The following is a 23,624-nucleotide window of genomic DNA, read 5'->3' as shown; positions in this document are numbered from 1 at the left end:
CAGTCCGTGTGCAGGACTGCAGTGCCCTAGCTGTTCTGGTTTTGCATCAGTTTTCATCTGCTTTGAGATCTGGGAGCATGAGGTTGGGTGTTGTCCTGCACACACACCAATCCCACAAAACCAGCTGCTCACAGAGCATTGGTCCCTGGGATGATCCCATCACAGTCCCCTGCTCTCTCCATTCCTCGTGCACATTTTCCTTCATTCCATGGGAAGCTAGACTAGGGTGGTGTTGAGGACATAAGCTGATAGAGGTGGCCGTGCTGGGCTGGGACCTGCTTGGCTTCAGCAGTTTTTTCCTTGGCCTGATGAAGGCCATGGCTCTGCTCTCCTGGCCCATTGACCCAGCATTCTGCTCACTGCGGGCTCGGACACTGCTCAGCTTGTCCTCCCCACTGTGCTTGGTCATCAAGCCTCACACTAGATCGAGCTCAGTCTATCTCATTGCAAGGGACAATTGTTCAAGATGGAGTGGCAACAGACATGGGAGTTCTTCATGAGGTCTGGTAGTCTTGGACCTTTCCCAAGACTGGCTGTCACCTACGAGGGAGCAATATTCCTGCATGTCCTTATATCACAACAGGAGACCTTCTCATCTCACTATGGGCCATCAGACAAGATGGGCTTTACTTTCTCCAGACTGCAGCGAACGTCTGATTCCAGATTTCCAGTCTCTAGTCTGAATACGGCCTGGTGCAATGCCGTCTTGCAAACAGCAGCTTTCCCCTACAAGATGTCCCCTGTCCCTAAGCAAGGCTCTGTCCCATGGCATTTGGGCTCAAGGGTTACCTTGAGCACCCCAGCACAGCAGCTGAGCTGGACACACACACGCAGCCCATGCTACCGCCTGTTTGTTGGCCGGTGGGTGAAATAAACCTCCCTAAAAGCTCCCCTAGGAAGCAAGTCCTGGTGGGACTCTGGCCCCGGGGGCCCAGCTGTTGGGTCTATGCATGGCCAGCGGAGGTGGCTGCTGGGGCTGTGCCTGTAGGGACCTGCTCCCTGCCGGCAGAAGGGAATCAGCATCCATGGCTGGTCCCCACCTCGGTGCTGCAGAAGCTTGGGCACAGCTCGGGGAAGTGAAGGTAGAGCCAAACGCAGGTTCAGCACGGCAGCTTTGTTTTCCACCAGCCGGTCCTGCTGCTTCTCTCACAGCCTGGCTCGGTGCTATTTATACCTCGCTCCACGGCCACTTCACGGCACAGAAAGGCCTGGTTGAAAAGCTAAGGAAGTGAAATTACTTTGGGGAAGAAATGACACTACCCGTTTATAAATAACCCGGGTTTCATTGATCTTTTAGATGCTCTCTTGGCAGAGAGTCCAATGTCATCGGTCCAGCAATGCACACAATACTTGGGCATTGTTTTATTCTCAGTTACAGAGAAAAGGACAGCACCAGCTGCCTTTCTATCTTTAGCCCATGAGAGCACCCTTCAATTGTTCTGCACTTCAAACAATAGGCACACGTGTGGGGGGGTTAAGATTGCTGGCCTTACCAGAGCATTTCACATTGAAATACAGCCTTAGAGACAATAGATTTCTTTCATGCCCTGGCTAAAGCTGGTATTTATACGACAGACAAACCAGGGTGCAAGAGCTCTGTCTTGTTTTTCTTGTGCATGACGGGCCAGCGAGAGGTTCGGCTCCCCAGGGAGCCCTCTGAACTCTCTTCCACGAAAATAGCCCTATTGTTCTCTCTTTATTTGGCTGGTGCCTAACATCATATCATCCTCTCTGCTTGAAGGGTCAAGTTAACGGCTTTAGTACTACTCTATTGCAAAAACGAGTTTCTGCATTAATGCACAAATATCCTGAGATACAACAGAGTTGGCCAAAACCTCAGACTTGGCTAAGTTAGTTTCTTTGCAGCTGGAAGAGCAAAGGAGAATTGGGGGATTTATTTTTTTGCCACTGTTACAGGGTACCAGGGAAAGCAAGTGTGCCCGCATGCGGTTGACGAGCGATTCTTTGAAGACATGGATGGGCAGCCAGGCACCCAGCTCTGCAACCGGCCCGTCAGCTGCAGTGTATCAAATGCCCGTGCATAACTCAGCAGCGTCGTGGACAAACGATCTGCTCGCTCAGCGCGCTCGGTACCGGGCTGCCTCTGCCCTGCATGGCTGGGGGACCTGGGCTGTGCCATGGGCATTGCAGGTGCAGGATGTGGTTGTGTGGGGGACGTACCTGACACAAAGTTCCCGTTCACACGTCAGTCTCTGACGAGTAAGAAAAGCACGGTCATGTCAGAACTATTTATTCCCCCCATCGTGGCTGACATTGTATTGAGTTTCAATTGTCTGAGCCCTGGGTAGCCTTTGAAAGGGGACGCGACATCCCAAAGCCACAAAGCCCATCTTTGAAGGCTCTTTAACAGCAAGAGGAGAGGTTTACAAGCATAAAGTGCTTTTCTTTAAACTTTGTGGGAGTCTATTTTTAGCAAATAAAGATAATGTCCCAGTTGCTGTTGTTCATCTTTTGTTGCATGTAACATGCCAAATACTTACCATGTCTGCCATATTTTTTAATCATTTAACCTTCTCTGAGCTGCATTGTGGCTCCCTTATGCTGTAGCAGAGATTATGGTCTATCTGCATGTACAAATCCTCCCTGGGCTACTGGATTACTTTGAAAAGATCTCATTCTCCAGACTGAATTTGGAAGAGAGAAAGGAAAGGCAAGTCACAGCTCTCTATAAAAAGACTTTTCCCAGTCTGAACAGGGTGCATTCATCCTGGGAACTCCCAAGGACAGGGCAGCACCTTTTTCCAACTTTTTGCGATGAAACTGGACCATTTTTTGCAATGTTTTGCTTAGAAACTCAAGCTTTTTATACCCTTTCTCAGACTCTCAGAGCAAACAGAGAGGAGGGGGGACTCAGGATCCTGCCAGGGCTGAGGACTGAGAGGAGAAATGCTTCTGTTTGAGTAAACTCTGTCCTTCTGCGTAGTCATTAAAACTCTTGGACTTTGTTCCTCGCTTCCATCCCTCAAACAACACGCAGGCAAACAGCCCTTGCCCCATGGAGAGGCCGAAGCAGGCTCCCGGCACAGGGCGGTTTTCCAGCAAGACAGGACTGCATCACCAGTCCACTTCCAAATTCACAGCCTTGGATGCGTATTAATTAAGATGTGAATCCACAGTTACTGGTCAAAGGGACGGCAGAGGGGAAAAAGAGAGTAGAACCCTCGAGTGCAGAAAAGAGACAAGGTGGGTGCACTGGAGAGCTATAATCACAGAGCTTTATTTCAGAGATAGATCTCTAAAAGCAGAGCTAAGAGGCTTGCAATGACCTGGACAACTCCTGGCACTGGTAATAGAATAAAGAGATGGCCGTCTCACGGCTTGGCCTGGCCACCAGTGATGATCCGTCTGTGGAGGGCAAGCGAGTGTAACAACAGGCGTTGCCCAGATCTTGCTGGAGAAATCCCTCCACCGTGTGTAGGCATGTCCCAGGGTGGGAGGCTGCCTTTGCACCCACTTCTTAATGCATCCCACTGCAGGGTGCCCCTTCCTGGGGCTTTCCCTTGCTGCCCCAGGGTGTAGGCGTGGGTGAGGGCCTGAGCAGCACACGTGTGAGCACAGCATGCCTGTGTGAGCGTGGCACCCTCCTCAGCTGTCATGCTTTAGGTTCATATATATGTATGTATGTATGTATGTATGTATATACAGTCTTAATCCACCCACAGCGTCTCTGCAGGTTAGATGGGTTGGAGACTCTCCTGAACAGACAGGCTCTGGGGTGAGGGGCTTGCTGCAGAGCTTGGTACTTGGTGTAGTTCCAGACTTGGTGCTGCTTTTGCTGCTGGATAACAGTAGCTCTTAGGGCAGATGGGAAACAAGGCAAAGGATAAAGTCACTTGCAAAAATTCATCAAGTCAGTGGCCAAGCGAGGAAAGGATCTGCTCTTCCTCCCAGGCAGTCCAGTGACACATCTTACAGCCCTGGGACAGGTCACCAAGGTGATGGGGAGGTCTCCATCCTGGGAGGTTTTTAAGGCTTGGCTAAGTAAAGCCACAGCCACTCTGATCTCATGCTAGATTCCCACTGTGAGCAGGTTGGGTGAGAGACCAGCCCCTTCCCTCTCTCATTCCCTGGCATGAGGCAATGTCCGAGCTAATCCCCAGTGGTACAGCAGACAGAAAAAATTAGTATCCACAGGCAGCACACTGGAGTCAATGAAATAATTCACAGTTTCCTGGTTTTTTGATTGCAGGATCTGAGCATCATAACATGGATTTACTTGTTCCCCTCCCAAAGCTGCATTAGTGAAAAATTAAGTCCAAATAAAGATGCAGATCTGAGGCTGGTGTTCAGCCATTGTTCTGCTGGCTACACACAAGCATGACACAACCCTCTCTTCACCAGCAATCAACGATTTCAAACGTTCGTAACGCAGGTTGCAAACCAAGTCCAGCGCCACTGCTTTTGTTGGAGCCTCACAGTTATACCATAAATGCGATGTGAAAATGCTTTAAGTCATTATATTACTCCAGTAGGTACACAAATGATTGCCTTGTGATGATAATAAATCTTTTTTCTAGTTAGGCTGTTGTGTTGATGGTACCTTACTAGCAAACGTTAGGGTTGTTTCATTTTATTACACTTACTGTAAGGGCAGAGCGAGTTAGGACTGACAGTTCCTTTGTATAGTTAAACAAAAAAGTAGGAAGGACCTGGTTTAGTTTGGATTTATTTACACATAAACAAATTTTATCTGTTCCTAATAGAGACACGTTCCTGCAGAAATGAACCCCTTGATTTGTCACACTGCCATTTCAAGCTCTATTGCTGGGAAATGAATGTCCTGCAAGTATATGAAACTGTTCTGAAATCTGAGATTTACCAGATGTACTCGACTGAAGAGGCACAGAACAGCCCCCAGCCTCGGATCTGCCCGAAACGAGAGCAGAGAGCAACCCTATCTCCTGATGAACTGAGACAAAGTGAGTGTAAATACACATCTAAAGTGGGAGAAAAATATCAGCTTGCATTATGCCGCAGGGCGTCCCAGAGACCGCCAAGGACTCAGGAGTGCCTCCCTACTGCGGCATGGCACATGGTCAGGGACGTCGCCCTGGGGACACCCAGGTGCACTCAACAGCCCCTCTGGGAACAACGGGGGGACATCTGCGATGGGGGCTGCCAATGGGCTCAGCTGCATCGAGGTACCCCCGGCCACCCCCTTTCCAGGTCCTGTTGGGTGCAGTGCAGCAAAGGGACAGGGGGCAACGAAGATGTTGAAGAAATGGAAAACACGAAGATGTGTCCAATGTCAGTTCAGTTTGGGTTCTTTAATTTCCAAAGCCAGGCTTGCAGTTCCACTGTCTTCCCCTGCCTGCAAAGGGCAAATTTCAGCTCCTGCGAAGGCAACAGATGATGCAGCTCCAGTACAAGAGAAAGTGCCAACAAGCTGACATGCAAACCGCCACGCTGCACTGCCTGCACTCTGCTGGTCCTGCCACACGCTGCCTCCGAGGGACAACACAAATTCAAATCCACCAGTTCACCTGCTGAGGTCTTGTGACTGCAAATACCTTCAGTTTTACGAAACACAGGTGCCACCTTCTAGTTCAGTTTCCTGACAGTGACTCCGCAATGTGTGGCTTGACACAGGCATTCACAGAGAAGATGCTCGCTGGGATCTCCTCTCTGCACATACAAGCAGCAGAGCCTGGCGCTGTGCAGCAGAAGAAAAATCGGTGGACCACTGATTTTTCCATCTGGGTGGGGTTTGACTGATGGAGGACAGTCTCTTGGACGGGAGAGCTGGCGGCTTTTGCCACCAGAGGACAAAACCTTTCCTGGGGTGAACGCCTTGGCCGAGCAACCCCAAAATGACCAAAAGTCTTCAGATGTTGGCCAAATCCTGGAGACACAACAGCTTTTGGAGACATCTCTTTTGGATGCCTCCAGGTATTTTGTGATTGATTCATCAGCAGCAGGAGGTGGTCGTCACCACTTGTACTTTTGTCAGGCTGTTCCCGGAGAGCAGCACCACTCCACGCAAGTCACAGGGTCCTGGGCCTTTCTCCCACTGCCCTCCCCATGAGGATGCCAGTCCTCAGGTCGACACCAGTGGGAAGATCACTGGTATCACAGCAGGCAGGGAAACGTGCTCAGCATTTACACTGGAGACTATTTCTATCCAGCAAAGCAAGATCTACCCCAGTAAATCCATAAAATCATCGATCCCCGATATTCAGACAAGGCATGATCTCATCAAGCCTTGGTGATGGATCCATTCTGGAGAATGTCCCTAGCAAGCCCCTAACTGCTCCTCAGGCTGCGGGCATAGGCGAGCCCGCTGCCCACCTCACCTTTGTGACGGCGGGGATGGCATGCAGCCCTCGCTTTCCAGCCGGAGCAACCAAACCCAGCGCCAATTCCCGAGCCGTGCGGCACTGTGTCCCCACTGGACAGAGCACCTACTATACCAAGGGGGAGGGGGGAAGCCCTGCTCCACTCTGCAGGAGCGGTCCTTCCCCAGGGGTCCCGCAGCCCACCACACAACACGGGGCACCCTGGGCACCTCCGCCAGGACTCTCCTGGAGCCTGCGCAGTGCTATGGACATCCCTTCTGCGGGCTATGACGTCATTATTGCTGACAATGACGTGGAAGGGCCGAGAATTTTTCTCTCTGTGGGTTAGCAGCGTCGCCCCTGGAAGCAGCGGACGCTTTTCATTAGCCTGAGCCCCCCGCTGCGGGCGAGCACCCCCAGCGCCCGAGCCCCACAGCACGCCTCGCGCCCCGCCAGCGCTGCTGCCGCCCGCCTGACAGCACGTCACACAACGTCACGCGTCCCCGTGACGCACCCCCGCGCCGGGGTACCACGCCCCCCCCTTGCTTCAGGCACGCACGCGCGCTCCCAACTCCTCCCCTCCTCCCCCGCCCCCAGTCGGCTGCATTGGCACGCGGAGGTGTCGCTCCCCGCGCTGGTAGGTCGCCTGCGCTGCCAATCGGTGCCCGGGGCGGGGCGAGGGTGGGAGGCCTGTCCAATCGCCTGGTGGCGGGCGGAGCGGCGGGCCGGAGCGGCCGGGAGCAGGTAGGGGGGCGGCGGGGGCTGCTCCGGGTCCGGCGTTCGCCTCGGGGGCCGCGGCCTAGCGAGGGGCCGGGGCCAGGCCAGCTCCGTGCCGTGCAGTGCCGTGCCGGCGAAGGGGTGTCGCGGCGCGGCCCTGCGCAGGCCTGCGCCCTGCAGCGCACCGAGGCTCCCGCGCCGGCCTTCCTGCGGCGAGCGGCGGCCTCGGGCCGTGGCAATGCGCGGTGCCGGCTCCCGAGGCAGGGCTCGGCTCGGCTTGGCTCGGGGGCTCGGCCCTGGCCGGCCGGGACTGGCCACGGGCTCGGCTGGAGGTGTGGAGGTGCCTTCGTCCGGCGCGGGGCCCCTGTGCGGCCGCCGCCGCCGCGCCCGAGCTGGGCAGCGAGGGCGGTGCTGAGCTCTGTGCTGCCCGGCCCTCCCGGGCTGCCCGCCGTCGCCCCCCAGAGAGGGCAGGGCCAGGCTGCCTCTTGGGAAAGAAGGTGAGGCGCTGGGGGCCAGGTGGGTGACTTCTGCTCTGCCTCCTCAGCGCTGGCCATGGCCGCGCCCTGGGAAGACGTCCTGCGGAACGAGGCGGCCATCCAGGAGGCAGTGTCGGTGGCCGTGGACGCGGCGCTCCTGGAAGGTGTGCTGATGCGGACCGAGCGGGAGCCCAACGCGTCGGATGTAAGTGCCAGAGCGGAGTCACGGGACGTGTTCGATCCTGGCCGGGGTGTGAGTCTGCAAAGCGAGAGGAGCGCGGGGAGGAGCCGGCTGCCATCCCTGGGTTTGCTGCGCCCTGGTCAGCGCGCATTGCTTTGCGGCGAGCAGCCGGCTGCCTGGCTGAAGCGCGGTTGAAGCACGACCGACCTGGGGGCTATAACTCGCACCCCATCCTGCTCGTGACTGCGTCTCCCCTAGAGACTGCCCTGCGATACAGTTCCCCTTTTCCAAGGAGAGGGATAGATCTGGAAAGGTTTGGGAAATTGCCAGGAGCCTTGCGTGTGTGTGGTGGTGGGAGTTCATCCCTCTCCCGGCTTCTCAACACCCATACGATCCTTTGAACCAGGGAAGCATCTCTCGGAGGGGCCTCTGTGTTTGGCCTGCTCCCAGCTACAAGTCGACCTTCCCCCCATACCTGGGACGAGGCGATGGGGATGGGGGTGGCTGATGTGTGGGATTTACCTCTGGTGAATTTGTGGCAGCTGGCTGGGGCAGGGGTGCTGATGGGGGGCTCGGCCTGTTGGAGGGGGTTACTGTGAGGGATCTCAGAGGAAGAAGTACCCCTGTGCAAGAGGGGTGGGACACCATCGGGGACGGGTCCCCAAGGAGCCTGGGGGCAAGCAGGCAGCTGTGCTGGGAGCTGGCAGACGTATGAGAAGGGAGGTCTCCACCACGGGGTCTGCTCCTTGATGTCAATGCCATGGTCAGGTCAGGGGTCTGAGGGAACCTCGAAGGGTGAGAGGAAGAGGGAGGCTGGGAGGAGAGGCCAAACACGCTGCCAGTGTCCTTTGTCTTGTGTAAAAATCAAGGTGAATTGGGAACTTCTTTCTGGTGTAATGTTTTGTCTTTGAGGGTGGCCCTGTGCCTGAGCTGTGGGGTGAACCAGGAGTCGAGAGTCACCCCTGGGACTCAGTGAGCAGGGATCAAAGGAAGCGACTCTGATGGCCAAAACCCAGGACTGGCAAATTCACCTTTTCTCTGAAACTGAGGTGTTCTGGAGGCAGTGCTCTCCAGTTAAGGTGGAAACAAAGCATCCTTCAGAGGGAAGCACTCAGCCCAGCTTGAGCTCTGGAGCACCTGCTTCTGCCTCCGCAGTGCCCTGTGGACAGCTTGTAAAGCAAAGCCCTCAAAAGTCAGGGGTCAGCAGGGTTGAGGCCATGTGTCTCTTCAGGGTGCGCTGAGGAGGGCTGGGGGTGACTTCAGCCTTCAGACAAGCAAAGGAAGCACCTCTTTAGCCCAACTTAAACTGCATAGACCTGACTGCTCTGCTGCTGCATCCTTGTTTGCAGGTGGTGAATTATGCTCCCTTCACACTGCTTCCATCTGCAGTACCAAGTGCCCTGTTTGAACAAGCATACGCTGTTCAGCAAGATTTTAACCTGCTGGTGGATGCTATTAGTCAAAACAAAGAATTCCTGGAGCATACTCTGGCCAGGTAACATTCTTGCATGTTGCATTTTAATGAAATATTTTAAAGGCAAAGCATTAATCATCTTTCAGGCATTCCTACCTTCCATCCGTTCATGTCCTTCAAGCTGAGGCGGGCACTCCTGTCCTCTGCATAAGTTGTCTCCTTTGCTATGTTATTTGTCCTAAGATTAATTTCCATCAAGTCTTGGTGTTTTGGGGTCTCCTTGGGCCTCAGAAGATGGGATATCTGGCCAAGAGTTGACTCCCTGCAATGATCTTAAATTTTGCCAGTATTTGAAGCTTGTGAATTCTTATTTGTGAGTTTGTTGGCTCCTGCGCCTTAAATTCAAATTGCTGGAGGCTTCTTTGAGTCCTAGATTTAGTAGTCTGTTTTGGTCTTGTTTTGTATCTGCCTGTAGCTATCCAATAAACACCAGCTCTGCTGCCTGCTTGCAGTTGTGAAGAGGTGTTTGTTCCTTCCCCCTACCGCTGATCAGTCACCCTGTGTCCCCTGCTTTCCCAGCCATGCTGGGGAGGTGACCTGCAAGCTCTGGGTGCTGGAGGACTGCTCAGCTCTGGCTCGTGAACTCTGCTGGATTTACCTGTGGCTGTTGCCCTGTGCTGGAGCGACCATCCCTGACTGTGGCCCCCATAGTCTGTAGTGCTGATGCTTCCACAAAACCCATTTCCCTTCCTGCTGCCTGTCTGTGCAGGTGTTGCTGGCTCACTGGCACTGGGACAGAGCAAAGTAGACTGTTTTCCAGTGTCCTTCTTGTTTTGCTAAAGCCTGACCCCTCAGAGCTGCTTTCATGCTCGTGCCTGCTCCAGAGCTGGCTGCAACCAGAGCTTGTGGCTGGGGACATGTTTATACTTGTGGTTAAAGAACGCAGCGCCTGGGGCTTGTGTGCACTCAGACGCCTGCCCTGTGCCAACTCCCGCTCAGTGTCTCGGGACAGCTCCTTGGAGGTGCTGCTCACAATTGGCTCAGGGATTTGGGACCCTGAAGAAAAGCCGGACCTGCTCTCATGTGGCCACTGGAGCACTTGGAACCACAGCATGCAGGATTTGGAGCTCAACAGGACAGGGGGAATTTGATGAAGCTCCTGCAGCTTGTTGTATGAACTCTGTGTGCAGGCACAGAGACTTCTGATTTCTTTCCTGTTTCTGCAGAATTCTGCATTTCTTTGCTTTTGCTTGTCCCATCTCTCTGCACTGCAAATGAAAGTCACCTCTTACAGCGGCACTTTTCGTAGAATGGCTGTGCTGAGCAAACTGGGTTTGCATTATGGTTATGAACTGTGGCCCTTGATGAAGAGTGCATTCATGGTGAGATGCTTAACAGTGCTGTAGGACTTGATCTAACTACAGCCCTGCCATTTGTGCTGGAGAATGTCATAGAATCATAGAATGGTTTGGGTTGGAAGGGACCTTAAAGGCCATCTAGTTCCAACCGCCCTGCCGTGGGCAGGGACGTCTTCCACTAGACCAGGTTGCTCAAAGCCCCATCCAACCTGGCCTCGAACACTTCCAGGGATGGGGCATCCACAACCTCTCGGGTCAACCTGCTCCAGTGTCTTGCCATCCTCACAGTAAAGAACTTCTTCCTCACATCTAATCTAAGTCTACCCTCTTTCAGTTTAAAACTGTCCATGCTAAGGTTTTTTTCTAGAGAGCAATTAATTTTCTTGTTCCCCTGTGATGGTGTAAGGGGGCTGATCTGGTCTTTCTTTTTCTCTAGCACCATCAAGGTAGATGACTTCACAGCTCAACTCTTCAGAATCCACATGCAAGTTTTGGAGGAAGGCTTGGCTCAGGTACCTTGGCAGGAGACCCCAGCTGTCAACAGCCGTGCCCCTTTGCATTGTGGTGGGATTGCCTGGTCTCTGTCTGCAAGCTTGCTGCTGTGGGCTTTGAACTGTCCTGTAGTCAGGCCGGTCACTCTCTGCGCTACGGTGTCTTGGTTACAGCCTGTGAGCTCAGGACCTTGCCCTGTTTGACAGTCATGCCCTTTGGTTAGTGATCCTGGAGACAGTCAGGCCTTGACTGGGAGGATTTAACATGGTTTGTCCTCTGGGAGTCGGGAGAGCGCAAGGACGTGTGCCATGTTGGGACCTGTGCCAGACAGGCTGTCCGTGCAGAAGCTCCTTTACTCTCACTAGTGTCGTTAACTCTTCTGGAGTACTGAGGAGGGCTGTGGGCCCTGAGCAAGGGCCAAAGCACTCACAGGCATGTCTTGTAGAGGTTTTTATCAAAATGATGGTGACAGGATCTGCCCCAGGAGGATTCTGAAGTGAGATCATCAAAGGGATTTGCAGTTAAAGCCAACAGGAGAACCCGCTTCACCTCCCCTCTGTTTCAGTCTGTGTTTTTAGGCATAAACCGCTCTGATTACATGTTTGACTGTGGGGTGGATGGGACGCCAGCTCTGAAGCAGATAGAAATAAACACCATTGCTGCCAGCTTTGGAGGCCTCACCTCCCGCACTGTAGCGGTCCACGGGTAAGGGAGCATCTCTGGCTCATGCTGCCTGGCACTGCAGCAGCTGCACCACATGGCCTGCTGCACTCCGTGTCTTTGCATGTGCTTCAAACTTCCGCTCCCTAGGTCTGGTCAGGGCATTTATAACTTTTGTTTTGTTCCATAGGCGGGTGTTGAAAGTGCTGGGAAAGTCTGAGGAGGCATCGCGCCTGCTGCCCAACAACCCATCGAAAGGGCTTGCCTTGGGTATTGCGAAAGCCTGGGAGCTCTACGGTTCCCAAAGGTAAGGACAGAGGAAGCGCTGGAGGCTGGGTTATCTTGTCTCCCCTGGGGATGCATGTGTTAAGTTTTGAAATTGTGCTTTCTGAAAGATGCCTGTTTGCAAGACAAGCTGCTCTTGAAAAGCCCGTGGCACCCTGGGAAGAGCAATGTGGTTGTCTTAGCGCACAAGGCTGCTGTGTCACAAAGGCAGAGAGGTGCAGAGGGACCCTGGAGAAGTTGTGTGGTTTAACAACCCTGCGCAGAGCTTGCTTTTCCTCCTGCCCTTGTGCTTGTGCCCCACACTGGTTTGGTAATTATGCAGGATCGGTACTGCTCTCCATTTGCATGCTGACCCTTAGAAACACTGGAGAAAATGAGCAGGAGCAGTGCAGGAAGCCTGAATCACAGAGATCAAAAGTTAGTGGTCCTGGGTGCATGTGGAGTGATTCTGGGTTTAATGATGTCCTTGGTATCTCTTCCAGTGCTGTGGTGATGTTTCTAGTGGAAGAAGTCCAGAGGAACATTTTTGATCAGCGATGTGTAGAAAATGAGCTTTGGAACAGGTAAAGGTTGAATTTTCCTGGGATGGGAAAGAAAGGAGATGGTAGTTTTGGAAAAGGGAAGCAGAGCGAACTGCTGCCAGATCACAGTCTTTACCTCAAGGCAGCTTGTAGGGCATCTCCAAGCTCTCCAGCAGGCACAGCGTGTCGGTGGGAGCATAGGAGCAGGCCAGGGAAAGATGGAGGTGTGCAGAATCCGTTTGCTTTTTACTTTGTCACCTACTCAACGATAAAGTAAAAACACTTTATCGTTTCTGGGACTGTGAGAGGTCATGTCTTGGTATGTAACAGGGCAGCCTTTATCTTGGACTTCTCTGGGGTCTGTTATGCAGCTCTCTTCAGCGTTCCTTTGGTGGCCTCCTGCCTAGCCTCAGCACCCACCTTTGTCTTCTCACCAGCCTCCCAAAGCCTGTCACCAGCTCTTCACTGGAAATACCAGCAGCCATCAAAGCCTCTGGTCTCCAGAGCTGATTCCTTGCTGATTTTGTGCCTGTGTAGTCCTCAGAGCTGCACCAGTGGTAGCTTTTCTGTGGGCCGTGTCTCTTAGGCAGGACAATAAGGAGCAGAGCAGCGTTAATGAGGGTCCTGCTTGCTCTCTGACTTGGGATTGGGCACAGGGTATTTAACAAAAGCTAAATTAACAAAGCTTCAAACCCATTGTGAAAGATCTGGGCAAAGTAAGCAACACAGCAGTGGAGTAAAGAACTTGGGAGAAAGAAGTGCTTTGATGAGATCTAGCCCTGGACCTGTGCTAGAGCAGTGGGAGATGTATGGCACAGTCTCCAGATCAGCAAGTCCACACTGCCGCTGTGTGGAGGGAAGACTATAAAGCTTAAAGGAGATAAAACGTGCAGGAAGTCACTTGTCTGTCTGCAGCTCTTGGCTTCGAAGCCAACAGTGAGTGAATCTGTTGTGTAGGGATTAAAAAAACCCAAAATATTGACATCTCTTAGAAACTTAGGAGGTGAAAGGTGAGTATGGAAAAATCCAGAGTGTTTAGGCATGTGTTCTGTTTCCTGCAGTGTTCTGGCAGCCTGGTGACTCTCCTACTCCTCTCTTAACAGGAATATTCGGGTCATCAGGAAGCGCTTCAGAGATGTGTTTGAAAAGGGGTCTCTGGATGATGCCAAGAGGCTGTATATGTGAGTATGAGCCAAGGTGCGCGTTCCTGGCTGTGTGTTGGGCACACAGGGCTGTGGGAATTTTCAAACAAACAGAGCTGGTGGTATGTTTTGAGTGTAAATAGTGACTTTCTGAGAAAGCAGTTCTCTTCCATGCTCCAGGCTGCTGCTTCCCCTTAGAGCTGAAATGATTTTGTTTTCACAGTGGTGAGATTTTACATACACACATCAGTCCCTTACAGCTGGAAACATAATTTCCCTCCTTCAAGCTGCAGCCTTCAGAGCTCTGTGGGATCTTCACTTCCTCCACATACATCTGCTACGAAAAGTCCTGGCTATTTCAGAGGCTTCCACAAAGACATTTCCTGTTTACCGTTCACGTAATGCTCTGCCAGTGGGAGCTGGGCTGGGTTATTAGTGCTACAGGAGGAAGCATTACATGTCCTTATGGTATCTGTTGGTTTTGAATGCACTCAGTGTCTTGCCCGCTCCCTGTGGAGGCCAGGACATGCAGGTCGTAGACTCCAAGTGCTGGTAGTTGGTCCCAAGTGTGACATTTGTCCTATTTCCAGGGTAATGTGCTTGGAGCTGTACAAGCCTAAAGGAAGATACGGTTTCATGCCAATGTTTTTTTTTCTGTAGTTAGGCTAGTTTTTCCATGGTTTGACCTTTGGTGCCTCTGCTGTGTTTAATTAGTGAATACATTTGTCATCGCCAGACAGTTAAGGGGAAAGTGTATCCACTGTACTTCCTCCAGAGCATCCTCTCCTCTTATTGATGAATTCCTTTACAATTAATTACGCTGCCTGGCTGCCAGCAGTTTCTGTGCTGCTTTCCTTGACTGTGGGCACAGTTTGTGTGGCCAAAGCTTGGGGGTGTGGTGCTACACGTATGCTGATGGCCCTGCCCTGGCAGGATGTTTTGGTGCCTGGGTAGGTTGTTGAATTGATGTTCTGCCTTGAATTGCCACCAGAGAAGGACCCTGTTCCCTCCCAGCTTCAAGAATCTCCCAGGCCTGGCTCCTGGTAGCAAAAGCTATTAAAAAATTTGGGTTCTTACCATCCTGCTGGGTTGGGTGCCTGAACTAATTGAGACTTTGGCTAGTCAGGGCAGAGGCCAGGTGTCAGCTCCCTGTGTCTCAGGACAGGGCAAGCCAGCTGGGGCTCAGCGGAGAGGAGCCGGGGCTTGCAGTCCTCAGCTTTCTCTGGCAGAGCCAGCCAGGAGCAGAACAGCCCAGGAGGCCAAAGAGAAGGGGCAAATGCTGCAATGTGTTGTCTGCCTGACCCTGTTGCAGCTCCCCGGTCCTGGGGGGTTCAGGCAGAGGTGGGCAAGGACTGGCCTGGTTCTGTGAATGCTTCTGATTTCTGTTCCAGGGACGGCCAGGAGGTAGCAGTGGTGTACTACAGAGAGGGCTACGTGCCAAAGAACTACAACCAGCAGGTCAGTACTGACCGCTCTTCCTGCCCACGTTGTGGCCTTGCCAGCGAGTCTGAAATGCCCTGTGATCCCAGGGGCCTCTGTCCTGTCCTGAGTGGGGTTAGTCCTGTCCAGCGTGGCTGATAGCATCAGGAAGCTGTGACTCCGCAGTGCATGTGGGTGTCCCCGGCACTCATGCAATAAGAAAAATGAGTGGCTTTCTTCTCCAATAACCAGTAATGTGGTGACGTCTTACCAAAGCACTGAATTGCTTCTGTACAATGTGCGTTAATGCAGGTATTGGCACCTGCTTAAAGGGTTTAGATTTGATTACAGATCACACTCTGTCCTCTGCTAGGACCATTAGGCTGCAGGTAATAATAATACAGACCAGATCTTACTGTTGTCTGGAGGTGGCAGCACTGGACAAGCTGGGGAGGGGGTGGAGGCAAAGGCAGTGGACTAACCTGGCTGTGCTGTTTCCAGAGGTGGTGGGAAATCCCTGTATGCATGTCTGCTTGTCTCTGGAGTGCTGTTCTCGCCCCCCATCCCTGCCAGGCAGGGAGGGAGGAGGCAAATCATATGTCAATAGCTGAACAGAAAAGAGTATAGAAAACCTACTTTTTTTTTCTTTTGTCCTGATGGGATGGTTTCTCTCTTTCTGTCTCAGAACTGGGAGGCACGGTTGCTGCTGGAGAGATCGAGGGCAGTGAAGTGCCCTGACATTGCTACCCAACTTGCAGGCACCAAGAAGGTCCAGCAGGAGCTGAGCCGGCCAGGGACACTGGAGAGATTACTGCCTGGCCGCACCGAGGCTATCGCTCGAATAAGAGCAACGTTTGCTGGACTTTATTCCCTGGACATGGTGAGTGTGAGTGGGGCTGGAGCAGGAAAGAACGTGCAGATGTGTGTTTGGCCTGTGTGATGTTTCTCTTTGGTTAAGAAGATGAGAGGGCTTTGTTGTGGTCCCTGGGAGACCCTGTTGATCCTGACCCCTGACAGAGGGGTCTGTCAAGGAGCCCCTGCTCCTCCCTGATGCTTTGCTGTTGCCATCCTTTCCTACCAGGGCGAAGAGGGTGACAAGATAGCTGCTACAGCTATTGCTGACCCTGACCGGTTTGTGCTGAAGCCGCAGCGAGAAGGTGGAGGTATGAGTTGGACTGGGTCCGTGTGGGTTTTTATTGTGGTTTGTGCTGTATCCAGGAGAGGCAGTAGCTCTGTGATGGTACCTGGCCCTGTGCTGAGGGATAAAAGGTGGGGTGAGGTGGCTTGTAGCTACTTGTAGCCATGGGGACTAGTCATGGCCGTAAGGCAGTGCTGCTGCTGGAGGAGCTCCCTAGGCCCCAGAGCTGGGGTGTGGGGAGCCCAGGCAGCATGTGGGAAGGCAAAGGCTGGGTCTCTTTGAGCTGCCAGGGCTGCATAGCTGAGGCCAATAGCTTCTGCTGTGCTGGGAAGTGTTTGACTTGCTGATTTTGTTGTCAGGGAACAACCTCTATGGTGAAGAGCTCAGGCAGGTTCTGGAGAAGATCAGAGACAGCCCTGAGAGAACCTCCTACATCTTGATGGATAAGATCAAACCACAGCCAGCAATGAATTACTTGCTGAGGGCTCACAGTCCCCTACAAGTGTCCGAGTGCATCTCGGAGCTCGGTATTTTTGGTGTCTATGTCAGGTGAGAAACGTGCTTGTGTTACAGGGTGGTTACCTGCTCCAGCTCGCACTTGGGTTGGGAGCGTTTTCCCCTCTGTGCTGTCTGAGCATAGCAGCAGGGCAGATGTCTCTGGGGAGGTGGACGTACAGGTGACAGATGTGACCGTTCAGTCTCTGCCCCTGTCAGTAGTTCTCTGAGCACTGTGTTCAGACACTGAACTGCTGCTCTGTACCTGCTGCCAAACGAGTTGTTGAAAAGCCATAGAGCTGGTGCTGGCAGTTACTGGTGTAACAAACAGCCATGTGGAACTGGTGTGTCTCACCCTGATTTCTGGGATCGGTTTTTGGGTTCTGGATGCAGCCACATGCTTTTCTGAAGCCCTGGCGATCTCAGAAATACCTGAAGGCTTAATGCAGTCGTGTTCAACCCTAAATAGCTGCTGGTTTTGTTTAAAACACTCATAGGCCCATAGAAATGTTTCCATAGCTTATAAATTAAAGTCCTTCTCGTACAATTTTAGAAACAAATGTACTCTGGCAGCATTCAGAACCTGACACTGCCTGTGTGCAGAGCAATCAAACCAAAATGGCCCAGCTGAAAAAGGGCACTGTTGCTGGCAGGCACAAAACAGGCACAACTGTTGTCTGCAGAGACCTCTGCATTAGCCTCAGGGCTTTTACGTGCTGGTTACTTACCCTGTGCTGTGGCAGGGAACATGAATCAAATTGTCCAAGATGAAATGCCGTAAGCTTTCTGCTCTGCAGGTGCTCAGTTGCCCTTTTCTTTGCAGACAGGATAAGGAGATGGTGATGAACAAGGCCGCCGGCCACCTCCTGCGGACGAAGGCAATCGAGCACGCAGACGGTGGGGTAGCAGCTGGGGTAGCAGTGCTGGACAGTCCTTACTTGGTGTGAGGAGGTGATGCCCCATCCTGCCCGCCTCACTCTGCTGCCTGAAGAGCTGATCTGCCACAGGGATGTTCTCCTTAGGGTGCACTTACCGAGGTCTGATGTGTTGGGGACTGTGATGAGAGACTGTGTGGACACAACTGTTCAAACGTCCTGCGTGCCAGACCCAGCTTCTCCTCTGCAATTCCTCCTGCAGGAAGAAGGGACTCCCTTGCTCTGCCTGCTCAGGGGGCCCTACCCCATGTGTGTCCCAGCTGTGATCTCTCAGCACTGCATTGGTCTGGGTGTTCCCTTGGGGTCTAGGCTGTGGGCAGGGGTAGGTACAGCAAAGCTGAAGGGTGAACGTGCCACAACAGGCACTCATGCTGTTCCCAGTTTTGTGCTCCTTGGTGCTGGGTTATTTCTGGAGACACACAACCCCAAAGCTTAGGGAATGGGAGAAGAAAGGTGTATGTGTAAGTAACAGCCTTCATCTGTGGGATTTGTGGCCCAGTGCCTCAGTGCTTTCCAGGTTAAAGAGAGGAGCCTAGCTCCACATGCCCATGGCCCCTCCAGCCCCGACTTCTACTTTTCCCTGTGCCTGAGGATCCTCAGGGTTCCTGCACAAGGGACAGCTGCCCTTGTGTAATTTGCCCAAGACCCTCTTGCTTTGTTGGACTGGGTACTCAGCCCAAATAGTGCCTCTGTGCTAGACAAGGCTGCATCTGCTCCTGTTGCCTCCTGCAGCCTTGTCCAACAGATCCCCACGACATGGCACAAGAATCCCTCAGTGATGGTGGCAGATCCCAGTGTGATGCTAAATTGGAGTCTTGTGTCACAGCCAGTATGTTGATAAACCCTGAATCCCCAAAGGCTTGTGCCAGTGCATCTCACTGCAAGTCATGCACCGACCATGTCCCAGCTGGTCTGCTGCAGCATGTACAGCCCAGCCCAAGAGCAGTGTCAGGGAGCCCCAGCCTCAGTAATGGTCCTGCTGGGACGTGGGACGGGCTGAGACTGGGGGCTGTGGCAAGGAAGCAAAGGAATGGTAGGAGAGGCTGAGTGGGCACAGCCCCAGCTGCCAAGCACTTCACTCTGGGACCAGCACCTGTAGATGGTGAGACATGTCTCCCTCCAGGTTTCATGAATCAGTGGGAACAGTGCAGCAGCAGAGGGACAGAGGAGTGCAGGCTCTCTATCCATGGGCTTTTGCCTCTTTGTTCTCAGCCACACAGTTCAAGGGGAAACATAGAAGATGCATCTTGCTGGCAGTGCCCTGGTAAAGCGCCTGGGCAGCCTCAGCTCTACCCTTCTAGTGACACCAGAGAGAAGCAGCATAAAACCAGTGTTCCTGAAGAATGAACATGCTGATTGACAGACCTGCACTTGCAGCAGTGCTGTGTGCTTCAATCATCAGCCTTTCACCGTGGAAACAGTTCAGTTCTGTAAGTGTGACTGATTCTACAATTCCTGGGTGGTGGTTTTGTTGTGGGGGTTGATTACCCCCAGCCAGAGATTAAAACATATGCTGTTCTTGTGCCAGTTTTGGCTTGAGACTAGATGGGAAGGGGAGGTGTTTGCCTCCTCCCTGGCCAGGCGTACACCTGTGCATGGCCCTTTCCTGTACCTTCACACCAGGGATAGCTAAAGCCAACCCACCAGTTTCTGCTGTGGTTGCTGTAGGGCTGCACAGTACCACGTTGGAGATGTGTCCTGGCACTTGGCTCCACAGCGCTGGCCCAGCACCACTGGATGGGGGAGCTGCTGCCATGAGGGGTGCCAGGAAGACTGTCTCCAGGAGGAAACGCTCCCAGCCTGGAGCTGTGAGTGTGCAGTTTGTTGGAGCAGCAAGGGCACAAGGTTAGATGGCAGCTGTGAGTAGCAGGAGGAGAGCACTGTAGCAGTGCCCCTGAGCTGCTGGAGGCAGCTGCTGGTGAGGCCTGAGCCCAAGGTGACACAGCGGACCACAGAATGGAGGCAGAGGCTGGTATCCATTGCTGTGCCTGGGTGAGGACCAGGCCTCGTGTGGAGGCGAGGCAGCTATCAACAGCCCTGAGCTTCCTTGGCTGCTCACAGTGGGTGCTTGTCCATCTCCCTGGCACTGGTCCTGCGTCGGGGGAGTTGATGACAGATGGCTATTGCACTGTTTTGTGTTTTCCATGAGCCTTACTGGAACAATGTTGGCTGGAGACAAGGGAAAAACTGAAGTACAGGCTCCAGCCCTGGAGCCAGAGCTTCTGCCCTTGCCCCAGTGCAGAGCAGCAGCATGAACTGCGTCACAGCCTGTAAATCCCAGTCCATGAAAAAGCATCACACTGGCAGTAACCTACCTCTCCACATCCCCAAAAGCGCACCCCAGTTAGAGGCAGGCATGGCAGGTCCAACAGCAATGTCTGAGCACCCCCATCTCCCACAGGCTCAACAGCAGATAACCCATGCACATGCTCTAAGCCTGTTTCCATTTTGTTTCCTTGAACTTTATTCCATTTGGGATAAAATTCTAGCTGTTTCCAGCCAAAATTACATAGCGGACAAAGAGTAACAGAGGAGAGAGAATGTAGGAATCCTTGTCAATAAGGTGGCACCATCCAGTGGTACAGAGCTGTGGGGGACACTGGCACTCAGTGAGGTTATAGATCACAGACAAGTGCTGTGCCAGTGAGAGCAGCAGGTAAGAAGTGAGACTTGGGACTTGGACAACAGAGCACCTGCAACACTTGCCCTGAGCAGCCAGCCTCAGAGGCAGTTTCCTCATCCTTTCTAGCCCAGCCAAAAGTCAGCTCCATTTGCAGGTGAAGCCTGTACATTGGCACTTGCCAAAACAGCTGTTGCAACAAGTTTTAAAGCCCATTTCTCCTTTGGTTTAAGTGCAAAATCAAACAGTTCACATGCAATTTTCATACAGACATTACAAAGGAGGTATCTCTCCCAGCTCAACCCAGGGCTGGAGTTAAATGTAATTCATGTGAAGAAGAATGGCTTTGGCAGTACCCCTGTGATGCTTAGGCTCTTGGGCTAGAGGTTTTGGGGTTTTTTCCTCTCATCATCATAAAGCTATGTCAGATTTAAGCAAAAGCTAACTTTCCACCATTTTTTTTTTCCTGATGAGAAGACGTTATCTAGAACTAACACAGCCCTGCCTGCCTTGGTTTGTTTGCTGTAGCAATGGTTGTGGTGCACTATAACCCAGCACCTGGTTTGCCTGCAATGGGTAAGGTGCCTCTGCATGGCTTTGTTTCCCCTCCATTCTTTGGAATCAACAGCACCCACTCCTACCCCAGGACACAAAAGGAGCATCCAGCTGCGCAACCTGAGTTCAGCTGTAGCTGGTGGCAGCAGAGCAGGTGGAAGGGGTGCTCTGTGGAACATGTCAGACCAAGACTTTTCCTCCAAGACCATACATGGCTTCTGATCATGTCCATGGCCAGTGAAGGACCCTGGATTGGGAAAACACACCAGCTGGCACCAGGCAGTTAGGAAGTAGCAGATCTTGGTACCAAATTGCTCTAAAAAAACCTGTTTAAAGCACAGAGCTCCCTTGAGCCTTGCCTCACTCCCTTTCAGGCTAGGGGACCTCTGCTAGCAACAGGCTTGGACAGTGGATGCAAGACTAAAACTCAGCTATACAGTTATGATGTGAGAGTGTTTTTAAGTTCTCCTGCTGCTTGCAGCACTCCCAGTAGAAAAGGAAGCTTAGCTGGCGTGTGAGCAGTGGCAGATGCACCTTCCTTGCCTGCCTGCATTGAGTAACTCCAGCACCACTTCCCCTCCAACCCCCAAAGTTCCTTCCCACAGTGCGCAAGGTGCCAGGGCCCCTCAATTACATAAAATTAATTAAACCCCCCCCCCCAAAAAAACCCCAAAACTCAAGAACGAGGTGCTGAAAAGGGAGGAGGACAAGTCCCTCTGTGCACAAGGCTGAACCTCAGATGTACAATACCCATCTGGAACACAACGCACACACTCCTCCAATGAATGCATGGACACGCTAGTGAGACACAGCCTCTCCAGAGCCAGCCTTTCCCTCGTTCGTAATGTTTGTACATTCAACAGGTGAAGGTTTCCTTTCCAGGGCAGACAGTGGTTATTCAAGGGACCTGCTCACCAGGACACTGCTGCTGCTACAGTTCTGCTCAGCAGGGACAGGTCATGCTGCTACTGTTTAGTGTCACATCTGCTGTTGAAAAGATGTTTTATGATGCCCGGGTTTGCCAAAGTGGAGATGTCCCCCAGATCTTGGTCATTTTTGGCAATCTTTCTTAATATCCGTCTGGTAATCTTTCCTGTAATGACAGCCATGAAAGGAAAGCAGGAGTCAGGATCTCTTGGGGAGTGCCCAGACCTGTGGCATCCTGCTTGCCCTGAGGTTGCTCCCCCCCTGAATTTGAGTGGCCCTGGACAAGCAATTTAGGGCTGATTTCCTTCCACGGGCAGGAACTACTCAGTTCTCCCCAGAACTGTCACTGGGCCCCTTACCTGAGCGGGTTTTGGGCAGGCTAGGGGCATACTGGATGTAATCAGGTGTTGCTATCGGTCCAATTTTTTCTCTGACTGCAAAAAAAAACCAAACAATTTTCATTGTAGGTACTAGGAAATACCACACACATCCTTTTCAGGCAGGACGACCAAGTTAAGACATGCAGAGCCCAGCTCCTGGGGAACGTGGTAGGGCAGTGCTTAGGGCTGCTGCACCCGAGCCTCTGGGCTGTGGGAGGGGGCAGCAAGACCTGCAATGCCAATGGGGCTATAAGCACATCTTCCCAAAGGCAAGAGCACTCACTTTTTCATTCTTTCCATCTTCAAGAGACCTTTATAATGGCTACAGCAATCACCATTACCATATTGATAGAGCAAGGGCTGATTTGCTGTTGGGTCCCTATGGAGAAGAAACTGCCACAGGTCCGTTTCATGTATTAAATGCTGCATATGGCAACAGAAGATCTCTCTTGAGATCAGAGCACAGATGCCCAGAGCACTACCCCAAAGCAACCAAATGATCCTTGCAGCAAGTCAAAATGTACCAGCGAGAGCCATGCCCACATAGGAGAGCACTGCTGCAAATGAAAGCCTGCTGGGTACCCCAGTCCTTCATGTGGCTGCCAGCTCCCTAGAGGTAGAGATGGCATCACATGAGCAGCCAAAGGCCGGGAGAACTAATTTTAGTCTTCACCAGCCGTGCTCTCTAATCAGAGGGGGCACCTTGTCACAGTTGTCCACACTGCATTCCCCAGACTACATGCACCCTCATCAAGCACCCAAGCCTTTAACCCCTCTATCACCTGCCCAACATTGTCCTCCCTCTCCCTGCTACGTAACCTCCCAAATATTTGGCTGTTGTTACCTTGTTTTTTCAGCTCATCCATCAGGTTTTTGGTGAACTCATGGCCATCTCTCAGGGTCACAAAGCAGTAGATGCACTCGCCTTTCAGGGGGTGTGGGTGACTGACCACCGCAGCCTCTGAGATGGCGGCGTGCTCAAGCAAGGCTGACTCCACCTCTGCAGTGCTCAGCAAGTGGCCTGGAAGCAAGGTGAGGCAATGCTTTACAGACTCACACAGGGCTGGGGTCCTGCAGCCTCCCGGCAGCTGAGAGGAAGAGGTCTGCAGGTGTAAAAGGCCCTGAACTATAGGTTTGAGAGCATCAATTTCATTTGCTTGAGGAAAGACAACAGTTGGGGAAACTCCTTTCAGCAGTGCAGGGGCTGGGCTGCCCAAAAGGCTGACAGGTTATCACTCAGGTGAGGCCACCTCCCCTGGCTGTTCTCCCTCCCACCTTTAGGCTTCTTTCTTTAACAGATCATGAACTGTTCACACCCACGGGATTAAACAAAGCACAGGCTGAGGAGGAGCTGGATTTGGTAAGAGGAGACCTGCCCACATGGTCAGCTGGAAGGCGCAGAGGAAGAAGAGCCTGGATCTGCAGAGCCCAGGAACCAGCCCTGCCATGCACTGCTCCAGCTCATCACCGTGGGGAGATGAGACAATGCTCCACATCTCTGGGCAGGGGCACAACTCACTCCTGTACACCTCTGCTCCTGTACCCGCACTCTGACATTCCATCCTGGGACTGCTGTCACAGAAAACCACGGGGAAGGTGGTCAACTCCCAGAA

At 52.6% G+C, this 23,624-nt stretch overlaps 2 protein-coding genes across 3 annotated transcripts in view; one reads left to right on the top strand and one right to left on the bottom strand.

Moving 5' to 3' along the window:
* The first annotated feature begins 6,985 nt into the window (after positions 1-6,985).
* GSS (glutathione synthetase) lies at positions 6,986-19,054 on the top strand. Its single transcript, XM_052789911.1, has 13 exons — positions 6,986-7,040; positions 7,558-7,694; positions 9,020-9,165; positions 10,879-10,954; positions 11,500-11,639; positions 11,785-11,901; positions 12,362-12,442; positions 13,504-13,581; positions 14,934-15,000; positions 15,647-15,841; positions 16,043-16,124; positions 16,459-16,648; positions 17,418-19,054. The coding sequence occupies exons 2-13, from the start codon at positions 7,566-7,568 to the stop codon at positions 17,539-17,541; spliced, it is 1,425 nt and encodes a 474-aa protein (XP_052645871.1). The 5' UTR covers positions 6,986-7,040; positions 7,558-7,565; the 3' UTR covers positions 17,542-19,054.
* Positions 19,055-19,969: 915 nt separating this feature from the next.
* Positions 19,970-23,624, bottom strand: part of ACSS2 (acyl-CoA synthetase short chain family member 2) — a 34,078-nt gene continuing 30,423 nt past the window's right edge. For both annotated transcript variants that reach the window (XM_052789891.1, XM_052789899.1), the window contains 3 exons: positions 22,856-23,032; positions 21,991-22,065; positions 19,970-21,797 (listed from right to left, as the gene is read on the bottom strand). In XM_052789891.1, the coding sequence (XP_052645851.1) occupies positions 21,670-21,797; positions 21,991-22,065; positions 22,856-23,032 (380 nt within the window). In that variant the 3' untranslated portion in view covers positions 19,970-21,669. The remainder of the gene's footprint in view (positions 21,798-21,990; positions 22,066-22,855; positions 23,033-23,624) is intronic.

Source organism: Harpia harpyja, chromosome 1, assembly GCF_026419915.1.
Source record: "Harpia harpyja isolate bHarHar1 chromosome 1, bHarHar1 primary haplotype, whole genome shotgun sequence".
In the NCBI taxonomy this organism is placed as follows: Eukaryota; Metazoa; Chordata; class Aves; order Accipitriformes; family Accipitridae; genus Harpia; species Harpia harpyja.
This window is presented reverse-complemented; position numbering and strand designations above follow the sequence as displayed.

What these genes read in the sequence shown, in the direction of transcription:
- GSS (XM_052789911.1), top strand. Translation starts at nt 7,566, where the DNA reads ATGGCCGCGCCCTGGGAAGACGTCCTGCGGAACGAGGCGGCCATCCAG. An exon ending in TGGAGGAAGGCTTGGCTCAG is followed by an intron (nt 10,955 to 11,499) that starts GTACCTTGGCAG and finishes CCTCTGTTTCAG; the next exon opens with TCTGTGTTTTTAGGCATAAA. An exon ending in GCCGCAGCGAGAAGGTGGAG is followed by an intron (nt 16,125 to 16,458) that starts GTATGAGTTGGA and finishes TTTTGTTGTCAG; the next exon opens with GGAACAACCTCTATGGTGAA.